General features: G+C 37.1%; 2 protein-coding genes across 3 annotated transcripts; one reads left to right on the top strand and one right to left on the bottom strand.

The window, feature by feature from the left end:
- Positions 1-1,684: 1,684 nt before the first annotated feature.
- LOC147495116 (F-box/kelch-repeat protein At3g06240-like) lies at positions 1,685-3,972 on the top strand. The gene has a single exon (XM_086566303.1). It carries the CDS (start codon positions 2,370-2,372, stop codon positions 3,774-3,776), a length of 1,407 nt encoding a protein of 468 aa, XP_086422429.1. The 5' UTR covers positions 1,685-2,369; the 3' UTR covers positions 3,777-3,972.
- A 2,911-nt stretch (positions 3,973-6,883) lies between these two features.
- Positions 6,884-10,531, bottom strand: LOC147495115 (small ribosomal subunit protein eS10z-like). Of its 2 annotated transcripts, XM_086569647.1 has the most exons (6): positions 10,423-10,531; positions 10,290-10,338; positions 9,930-10,212; positions 9,703-9,841; positions 7,713-7,831; positions 6,884-7,034 (listed from the first exon to the last, which is right to left on the bottom strand). In XM_086569647.1, the coding sequence occupies exons 1-5, from the start codon at positions 10,423-10,425 to the stop codon at positions 7,748-7,750; spliced, it is 558 nt and encodes a 185-aa protein (XP_086425773.1). In that variant the 5' UTR covers positions 10,426-10,531; the 3' UTR covers positions 6,884-7,034; positions 7,713-7,747. The 2 variants fall into 2 exon arrangements, with proteins under 2 accessions (XP_086425773.1, XP_086425772.1); XM_086569646.1 differs by lacking the exon at positions 6,884-7,034 and having other exon boundaries at positions 7,501-7,831.
- Positions 10,532-11,117: the final 586 nt, after the last annotated feature.

Genomic DNA, 11,117 nt, shown 5'->3' with positions numbered 1-11,117 from the left:
TTGCAACAAAAACGTCCTGCTAACCAAATCTATGAAGGTCTTGTTCCTCCAATTCAACAAGCACAAAGTGGTGGTCATATTGATCCTTTTCTAACCAATTTTGAAAAGGTTTTTGCTCGCAGCCACAAAGCACTTCAACGCATACTTCGTGACTTCTAGTATCCGTTGTGTTTCAAGAAAGGAGTACTAGCAGTATTTGTGGTGCCATGTTATTCATTTGAGCCAATATTTGGGCAAGATTCGAGGTGAAATTTCTCAGAACCACAAGAGGGTGACATATACAAGTTTGAAGTTTGAAGAGCTTTGGCATATTGGTGGGTTTTCATGTCAACAAGCTTGTGGACAAGCTTCTTTAACCTGGAGAGAGTGATGTAGAACATTAGTTTGATGTTGTCCGTGTCACGGGCATACACCCTTAGTCAAGTCGAAGCCCATGGTCGTGTTTTGTGTGTGCAATGTCATGGGTATGCGCCCTTAGTCGAGTCGAAGCCCATGGTCGTGTTTTGTGTGTCCAATTAGGAGTCCATTAGTTATTATTTGCCACGTGTTTGTTTTCTATTGGTTTGTTTTGTTGTCAGGGTTTGTATAAATAAGGGCTTATAGTTAGGGTTTCAGAGAGTTGTTTTAGTTGTGTTTATGTGTGTTATGAATTATTGAGTGATTATCAATAAAAGGTGAGACTTTTAGGGTTTTACAAAGTGTAGATTTTAATTAAGTGTTGCTTCCGCCACTTTAATCTACATTAAAACCGTTATAACTAGAATGTAATTATTGTTTATAAATATTAAATAGTGAACACTTCTGTAATGAAACTCAATGAAATGAAATCATTGTGAGTACGTCTCATTTCTATACCAAACGTACATATTACAAATATCCCCATCCAAATAATCGTGAAGTGCCAGAGCCATAGTGCCAGACTATCATAAACCTATAACGAAAGTGATATTGAACTATGGCAGCACGATTGCAGTACTCGGAAGTCGAACCCCTTGTTAGCAATTCGCCGAATTATTCGCGAATCGAATTTTTGAAGGGTAATACGTATAATACTTCTGAATGTTTCAAAGATTCAGAATAATTCGCAATTTTTTGCTTTGAAACGAATAATTCGGTTTTTGGCAAATTTTTCAAAAATTTGGCTAAAAAAAATGAAAATTCAATTGTGCTTTTGTTATTTTTTATATATTTTATATCCTCACTCTTACTTTAAGTGCCCCACTCTTATATTCTTAGTGATAAATTAATCCAAAAGCTTTGTTTTATACTTTTTGGACAATATTTAAATTGTCATGTCATGGTGTGTGTATTTTGAAGTTTGAACTGTAATTTCAATCCAAAAACAAATAAATGAAGGTACTTATGTAGACCGTTCAATTGATTTTAATGTTTTCATAGCTAAATTGCTTGGATATGTTTGTTATGTTGTAAAGAATAATAACTATTATTAATATTTACTAACATAATATCACGAATTTTTTACTTTCAAATTTTTGCAATAAAACGTTTAAAACATGTATTAATTAAACACCGCATAATTGACGTATTGTGAATTTTTTACCGAATATTTGACAGTACATAATTTTTTTTTGCTAACAATGGTCGGACCTGCATGGCTAATCTTACAGGGTGTTGTCATGTACAAAAAGTACAAGGCCTAATCTTGTAATCTTGGGTGTACACATCCCTAGACAAAGTTAAGCTTCAATATCATTTCGGCTTATGGCACATAGTGCAATAAAAAAGTCATCTTCTCTCTGAGCTAAATACATCTTGTGCTCAATGAGTAGGACCCACAATGATGTAGATGGTTACAATGTTATTAGCATAGAACTAAAACACAAACTACAAAAACATTTCATTTTGTATACCTGCTTTGCCTTGTAGCCCAAGCGACGAGTGGCACGAACAATAGAAGGAAGCTGACGATACTCCCAACACCTGACCCTCTGCAAGAACCTCATCACAATATCACATCCGATTGTTTCTTCCTCCATAACTCAGATACATACTTGTATGCACCAGAAAAATGTACATTATTATAAACAAATAAACAAACCCACATTTCTCATTAATACAGAGAGATTAGTAATACTAACCCATTTGTTCGTGTTTGATTCCGAAGATATTGAGAAAACAAGATGGTGTTTTGGGTAGAGGACAGGAGAGTGGGAGACCTCTCGAGAGTTGAAGTTGTTTCAGTAAAAAGGTCTAATTTAGAATTCCGTTTGTTTTTCGGAATTAGAATTCTACTATTCTAATTAGAAACGTACTACTACTTTAGAGTTCTGAAGCCCCAAACCGTATATAAAGACCGATATGTATAGAATTCTTTATTCAGGAAAATAAGAGAAGATAATTAAAAAACAATGTCAGGCCATCATCCATATCATTTATTGGGCCATAATCTATTTCATCTATTAAGAGAGAATAGTAACAAGAGATTGCCAACCCTCCCAGATGAAGTCATAGTGGAAATCTTCTCAAGAGTCCCTCCAAAATCTGTTGTTCGTTTCAGGTGCCTATCTAAATCATGGTGCAAAACACTCTCAGATCCTAATTTCATCAAAACGCACCTCAGTCACGCGATTGCCGAAGACAAGCTTAATATTTTTATACTCAGTGAAATTGAAAATATTCGTATGCCTCGAGAGGTTCGGCCAAAGTCTGGCTCTGGTTTTTGTTCCATCACACGCATGTGGAATATAGAAGGTGAATTATTTAATAAATCAGTTGAAGTAAGAAATCCATTTGTATCCAACCAATATGCTACTGCTGGTGATCTAGTTTTGTTTGTGGCTTCTTGTAATGGATTAGTTTGCTTGCTTAGCGAGGATAGAGTATGCTTATTAAATCCATCTACAAGAGAATGCAAAATTGTGAATTTTGGCAAAAACAGATGCTGGCATTACGGTTTGACTCGTGGATTTGGTTACGATCCCATTACTGATAATTACAAATTGGTGGAAATTTCAATTGACAGGAATTTTCATGATATTTTTAATACAGAAACTAGGGTTTATTCGCTTAGCAATGCATCAAGCTCAACAACTTTCAGCAATAGTTATCGAATCAAGAATCCAGAAGACGCGGGTATATATTTGAATGGGGCTCTTCATTGGATAGGGTATGTTAAAGGTTGCGAGAATGAAACTGTCATCGTTTTCGACCTTACAGAGGAAGTTTTCCGAGTGGTGCCTGGTCCTACTAATGGTTATTGTTACTGTTACGATGTTTGTATGCAGAAAAACAAATATCATTGTGACGTTTATGGTATTGTGTGTGTTTTTGGAGGAAAACTTTGCTTGGTTGTAGACCGGAAGAAAGCAATTGGTGTGGAAAAATGTTTATATGGAGAGAGAGATTTTGAGATATGGGTGATGAAAGAATATGGTGTTAAGGACTCATGGTCTAAACTGTTTTCAATTAATGTTACAGTCATGGATTTTATTAGAAATTCATTGTCTTGGGATTACTATCAACCGATACCGACCCCAATATGTTTTACCAACAATGGTGAGATCTTGCTCAAGGCATTCGGAAATCTTGTTTTCTATGACCCGTTAAAAGAAACAATAAGGACTCTTGAGGACCTCCAAAAACACAAACACAAAATACACGGACTAGTGACTTATGTTCCGAGCCTTTGTAATCAGAAGCTGTCGACTGTTGTGAGCCTTTCTAATCAGAAGCTGTGTACGTGTACAAACGGCAGAAGAAGAACCATAGCGAGTAACTTGGCTATAACAGGTGTAATAGTCCACCGTTGGCTATAACAGATGTAATAGTCGACCGTCCATTCACTAGTCAAATGTGTAGTCAATGTTCTCTTTTAGTTATAGTGGAAATTTTTTTTTAAGGTAAATGTAGGGAAATAACAAGCATCCTCTACAACCAAAACTGTTGACTTCGCTTGCCACAATTATATTAGCAGTGATTACTCTAATAAAAGTTATTTTCGTTGTCTTCTTACTTATTGTGATTCAATTATTGTTTACTTGAACTACTACTAATTGAACATGCCCACCCGAATTCTAGGCTTGCTTGGGATCTCTATGCCCAAGCGCCACACGATATATCAGACCTTTCAAAAATCAATATATATCAGATATATCGATATATCGGTAGATATATATCTCTTTCTTGACCACCATTTTACTTGGCACTGTTGCATATCAGTTTTTCAGGTTTGGATACAATTTCATTCATTTGTTAGATGCCAATTCCAAATTTAGCAAAAGTAAACTAATAACAAAATCATTTTCTGTCATAAAATTATTGTTTGAATTTGACTATAAATACTCTCTAATGACTATGCAAAAACATATCATTCTAAGAAGAACCTCCTTTTTATCTTTGTGTAACTGAGTTTCTACAATTTTTGATAAATAAATGGCTGGTATAAGGTTTGTTATTGCGTTGTTGGTGGTTTGCATGCTAATGTTGTTTGCACAACCCGCCTTAGAGCATCTTTAGGAGAGTTACAAAAAAAACATCAAAATTTTGAACCAAAAAAACACCAAGCAACTTTAGGAGCAACATCAAATTTTCGACATCAAACTACGCGGTTTTGGATAAACCGCGCCATAGAAGCCCATCTGACAGGCCCAAGCTCGACGCGGTTTTGGGTCATGTATCGCACATAAACTTTTTTCTTTTTTTTCTTTTCCAATCTCTGGCGCGGTTTTCACAGTGAAAACCGTGCCATATAAGCCCAATTAAAGCCCAAGCCCATGTTGTTGGCAAAACCGCTGCGGTTTTGCCAACACCGCGTGAGTGATTTGATACAGCACCAAACCTGGAACCAAATATTGGCCGATTTGGTGTTTTTTTTGTGTTTTCATCAACATGTGACTCTTCTGAAGTTGAAAAAACACCAATTTTTTGGTGTTTGATGCTAGCTTGATATCACTCCTAAAGATGCTCTTAGGTACCTGTTTTAGTGACTGCATAAAGCGTTGCATCGGACAAGAATCTGTGAGTGATTGTGCAAGGGACGGCAGCACAACCTGCCTCCACTAAATCTTATGTGAGTTTTAATATGTATTAACCTCAAGTATGCGCGATGCGCGAATTAAAAAGTAAGAAATTATGCAATTGAAAAAACGAGGAATCTCTGCAAAGCTCGTCATTTAAGTGATGGATGTATAAAAAAATAAATAAAATTGTTTTAGTTACATATTAAATTATAAACTCATAATTGACGCTACAATAACCCCACAAACACAAAAATATTGACCGGGTCGTCTTTTTGATAATTTCATTCTAATTATATTCCGATTGGGTGCATTCCCCCATTACCACATTACTTATGGACACTGATTGTGCATACAAATCTTGACATTCAAAACTAACAAGAGAGAATCTATATAACAAAGAAGGGTAGTATTGGACCCAAGACCACCCCCTAACCTTTGGATCTAGCTTATTTCGGTGGCAAATCCTAGGGCTTACGAGGTGTGGGTTGTTTAATAGTGTGGAACAAGATTGTTGCATCATTATTGAAGTCAACAAATACGGCTGGATTTTTAGTGGATTTCGGTTGGGCTTTTTTGTCGGGGTTTTAATGGGATTGATTGGAGTTTTTAGTAGTAGGGGGTGAAGGCGCGCATATTTTGTGCCGTACGGGGGGAGGGGGGCGGATATGCGTTGGGGCCCCAAAGGCGCGTATTTGTAGTACGGGGGGAGGATAGGCGTCGGGAGTGCCGAAGGCGCGTGTATCTGTGCCGTACGACACGGGCAAATACTAGTAACATAACAAGATATATGTGTGTACCTCAATATGTATGCATACAAATTGTGTTGCATATCCCAATAGGTATGCATATATATTTTGCATACCCTATACGCTCACTGATTGTGTATATGCATACTGAATGTGCATACTTCACCCTCAATATTCCATAACGCCCAAAATACATTGCAGGCAACGGAAAGACTAAAGAGCCATCCCCATCATCATATGGGGGTTTCGATTCAGTTTTGCAAAATAAAATAACTTACGAAGTGTTGGAAACGGGGGCTATAAGCTCATTTGTTGTGAACTAGTGTATGCCCGTGTCATACGGCACTGTTTCAAAACCCAGCCCATCCGACCCAATTTAAATTCCAACCCAGCACGCCAACAGAAGCCCAGCCCAACAGCAATTTTTGTTGATTTTTGTTGCTTCTTGATCAACTGCTCTTGTTGGTTCTTAATAATTTGTCAACTCCCCACTATTTTTTGGATTTGTCAAGTCATATTTTAGATCTAAAAATAAATAGATGGGTGTGGGGGCCACACTGTTATGTTTTATTAGATATATTTTTCTCTTCCAAATATCTTTCTCTTAGTAAAATTCATCAGATGCTGGTAAGTGTCAACTATATGGCCTATTCGCATGGGAAGGATTCGGGAAAACCACAATGATGAAACGAAATATATTTTACGCGATTGATATATCGTGCCCAATATATTTTTTAACATATATTTGTCCAGTGGCAGAGAATGAGTTTGGAATTTGAGAAGCTCATGCCAATCCTCAGCTGTTTCATGTGGAACAATCTTTCTCAATTTTGAAGTGAGAAACATCAACTGCTGGATGTATAATCATTTAGCAAATTAGAGCGCAATTTGAATAGCATCGGTTAAGTTTCAGCCGTGCATCAACATGTAAAAGGTAGTGTACCGCATCCAATAGCGAGTCTAAAATCTGAGGCATACTGAAAACTAATGCTAGAACATGAATTGCTGGAAAAAGAAAATGCTTAGTTCGATTCACCCGGTTGAATTTCCAACCAGGCCCCCGGGATTAGTTGAGATGCACGTAAGCTGGCCCAGACACCCGGTTAGCCAAAAAAAATGAAAAAGAAAATGTTGTATAGCGTCTACTTTGATCCGATATCCCGAGGAAGGAAGCCACTGATTAGAAATTGCACGAGTCTAGTTATAAAGGGGATTCAAGTGAGTCATAGCAGTGGTAGACTTGCACCAAACTATTGTACGGTATGCTTGTACCATTATGAACTAGTAGTCTACCATTGGAAATTTGGAACTAAACATTTCCAGACTCTCCCTTTCCATCAACATAGCCACATAGGTACCAAGGTTTAGCGAAAGTGTGAAACAATCTTGGCTTCGAACCCAATTGGAAAAACATATTGGAATCCAAGAGTATTAACCTTCTGAGATTTTGGGTCTTATAGAACTAGATCATCGCGATCCTTCTGCATAAGAGAATTTCGCCATTCTTCTAGTAGTATAATGCATAATACCGTAATTAGAAAATTGAAGTACAATTGATCCTATATTGGTTGACAATTTAATCTAGGGGTCTTAAGGTCTCTAACAACCTAATCCTAACTCCATTCGTAAAGAAAGTGAAATATTTGTTGTAGGTGACAATGATTTGATAGTGTACTTGTATCATTTGTAGTTGCACCACACATTCAAAGCACGGAAATTATATAGAATGTGTTGTTCGAACTTAAAAACTAAACTAGGTGTCAAGACTCGAGGACTCAAAAATATACCCAATCCATATCAGTCAGAACAAAGGGTTTCTGAATTTGCCAGAAGAAACATAGGAGAGAAATAGAGATCCAGAGAGCATAACTACTGAAAACAGTTCTAACCGTAAACTAGATAAATCATAACAATATGTCATACTGATTTACTGATATCTCTTCAAAAATAAGAACAAAAGTTCTAATTGTTCTCCTGAAATTTTGACCATCTAAAACTGTAAGTATTAATTGAGACTCCAATTTAAGCAAAATCCGAGCTAGTTGGCACTGCACCATAAGCACCACCACCTCCACGACCAAAACCCCTCCTTTCTCCGCCAGCACCCTACACAGTAACCGAGTACAAAAGAATCAACAAAATGAAATCATAAGCGATCATTAAAACTAAATTGTAACAGTGACTCTAAATTGTTGCCTTATTTTCAATCTTGCAAGCAAAACCAGAATAAGAATATCGAAAGCATAACAAAGTATCTAGAGAGCAAACGTGTAATAATCGTACTGTCTGGAGTTCTACTTCATTGTTAATACTAAATAAAATTCATTGATTGCACACATAAACAGTCTGTAGCTGTTTTGTGCTATTCCCCAAACAGACTGTCGCTTAAGAAATTATAGGTGAAATTTGAAGAGAGCACGTCTCTCTTCACTGGCTATATCTCCTTCCAAATTGGTGCCGAGTCATAAATAATGGAGGAAAATTGTTGTCAAGGAAAAACAAAAAGGTGGATTTGTTAGGTTAATACAAGATTCTCGAAAGCCAATTTAGGTTATTTCTTGGAGATGCATGAAAACTATTGCGAGATATATATGCTATATTGACTGGATGCCCTGGGAGAGGAAGGGCTACAATGATGAAATGAGATGGACACGGTTCAAAATGCTAGACCATCAAAAACAAACTCAATACAAGTATTCATTTTTTGGGCATCCGTTAGCAAAGGCACATAAAAGATTACCCAATGCTAAAACATCAGCCCTATATCTATTGGCAACGTACAGCGCTATAAACACTATGGAAAAAGTGCATCAGTGACTCTAAATTGTTGCCTTTCAAATTTGCAAGAAAAACAAAAATAAGAACATCAAAAACAAAACAAAGTATGTACTGGGCTAAAGATAGACATTTTAGGTCCCCTTCAGAAAGGAGGTGAATTGCCAGAACCCACTTTTACAAGAATGAGGAAACTACAGCTGTTAATAAGCCTAAAATTGGGTCTCCAAAAAGCCAATCGAGTGAGAAGCTATGAGTTCAATTCCAAGAGAGCAATTCTTTCTTAACTTGCTATATCTCTTTCCTAACCGGTACCTAGTCACAAATAACCAAGGAGAATTGTCCCCAACGAGGAGGAAAAAGGTGGATTCGTTTACACGGGACTCAAAAGTCAGTTAAGGTTATTTCTCATAAATGCATGAAAACTATTGAGATATATGTTATCTGGTCGTGATACAATGAGATTGTTACAACTTACAACTGAAGATGCTAAACAGTTTTAACCAAAGTGATGACAAAACAAATTTTAAACTTTTTGGGCATCCGTTTGCAAAAAGCACATAAAAGTAAACCAAATGCTAAAACATCAGCCCTTTGTCTATTGGCAACGTACAGCGCTATAAACACTATGGAATAAGTGCATCAGTGACTCTAAATTGTTGCCTTATTTTCAAACTTGCCAGTAAAACCAAAAATAAGAACATCAAAAGCGCAAAAAGGTACAGAGAAACCTAGTGAAAGACTATAATTTTCAGGACCCCCTTCAAAAAGGAGGTGAATTGCCAGTATCCATCTTGACATGCACGAGATAATTCCATTGTTATTTAGTATAATTCTAATAAATAAGCCTAAAATTGGACCATGATCGTCATACACGGCAGATTACCATTAATCTACATACATGTTATGTTGATGTTTAACAACTCTCATTGGATAAAAGTAATAGACTACTGTTACGCAAATAGTTTGAATTTGGTGATTAACTAACGTCTGAAATATTCAATCAATGGCAATTAAAATATTACACATGATTCTTAAACCTCTATAATATTTATCAGAAATGTAGAGCCTTTTTTCATCGAAGTTTAACATACAGCCACAAAACCTAACACAATGTTTCATTAAAACAAAAAATCCCTTTATTTTCAATTACAAATATATCACACAATCAACTGAGCACTTATTTTAAACGTAAGACTTACCCTATTAAAAGAAGGCTGAAACTCAGCAGGTGCTCCACCTTTCTCACCGCCAAAGTCACCAGCAGGTCCTCGAGGACCACCACGATACCCATCACGGTCACCAAACCTAGGCCTATCTCCATCAAAACGACCCGGCCCACTAAACACAACAAAACCAAACAACATTTCAACAAACACCCACTTGATAAAAACCAGAAAAACAGCACACCAAAAGAAGTGTTTCTCACCGAGGAGGTCGATCGCCAGGTGGACCACCCATGGGTCTTCCAAGTGGCTTAAGAGATTTCTTCAAAGTAGCAGGAACAATCTCAGATGGCAAGTTCAAATAAGTCCTTAAAAACTCAATCCCATCATTAGTAAGGTACCAATAATAATGCATCCATGCAAATGTCTCGCGAACATATTCTTTCGATTTGAAACTTTGCATAAGTTTAATTACTTGTAGGTTAGGTACATCAATATCTGGATGCTTCGCAAGATTATAATCCTTCTTCGCAAAACACACTCCCTCTAAGATTAAACCAACAAAAAAACACATCTATCAAAATAAACCCAAATATTAAAAATTAAAAGAAAAGGAAATGGACCTTGGAAGAGGTACTTGGAGATTTCGCGGCGATTCTTCTCTGGAATGATCTGTAGAAGAAAATAAGAAGATGGTTTATGAGAAATGGGGTTTTTTGAAATGTAGAAGAAATGAGGGGTGAATGTGTTACTTACCATGGTTGGCTTTTTAGCAGTGAGCTGCTTTTGTTAGAGAAGAGTGAAGAAGGATTAAACCCTAATGAGTTATTTATATATAGGATTGCTTTTGGTTGGGCTTTTGTTTGGGCCGTTTGGGCTTACTAGTTGAGAAGCTCTCATGCTCTGTTTGACTCACTATTTTCCTATTTTCCGGTGAAAATGTTATTTTCTGAGTAAGCACATCCTCGAGGGCACCCCTTACGAGTTGTTTGTTTTTTGGTTTTTGTAAGTGTTTACTACTTATTCGCATTGTAAGTTGGTGCACCATAATTTTTATGTGATTTATTTTGAAATAGACGTGTGATATTGTCTACTAGGGTATGCCTGTGCCTACGGCTTGCGAGACCTCGACGCGCCTGCCGCACTACCCCCGACAACTCATTGTGCCTTTGGCGCAAGGTGTATCGCGTCTTTGTAAATGCGTGCCTTCAGACCCGGAAACAACGTCGCGCTTTTCGCCTAAAGAATAAGGCGACCACGCCTTTCACAAAACAACTCGGTATGAGGCATATGCGCCTTCCACAAAAACAACTTCGTCGTTGGTACAAAGCCCCCATCCAATTGCCCATTATCCATAAGCCCAATAACATCAATTAGGTCAGCCAATTGTACAGTACCATGTCAAATTTGGAGGCCCAACAATTTATAAGCCCAGTTGCAATTGTTGACTT

Source organism: Coptis chinensis, chromosome 6, assembly GCF_015680905.1.
Source record: "Coptis chinensis isolate HL-2020 chromosome 6, ASM1568090v1, whole genome shotgun sequence".
In the NCBI taxonomy this organism is placed as follows: Eukaryota; Viridiplantae; Streptophyta; class Magnoliopsida; order Ranunculales; family Ranunculaceae; genus Coptis; species Coptis chinensis.
Note: the sequence above shows the minus strand (reverse complement) of the source record. Positions and strands in the feature narration are given on the sequence as shown.

Coding starts and splice junctions, on each gene's coding strand:
- LOC147495116 (XM_086566303.1), top strand. CDS start 2,370: ATGTCAGGCCATCATCCATATCATTTATTGGGCCATAATCTATTTCAT.
- LOC147495115 (XM_086569647.1), bottom strand. Junction 10,213..10,289: donor CTCCAAGTACCTCTTCCAAG/GTCCATTTCCTT, acceptor GTTTAATCTTAG/AGGGAGTGTGTTTTGCGAAG. Junction 7,832..9,702: donor TTCAGCCTTCTTTTAATAGG/GTAAGTCTTACG, acceptor GTTACTGTGTAG/GGTGCTGGCGGAGAAAGGAG.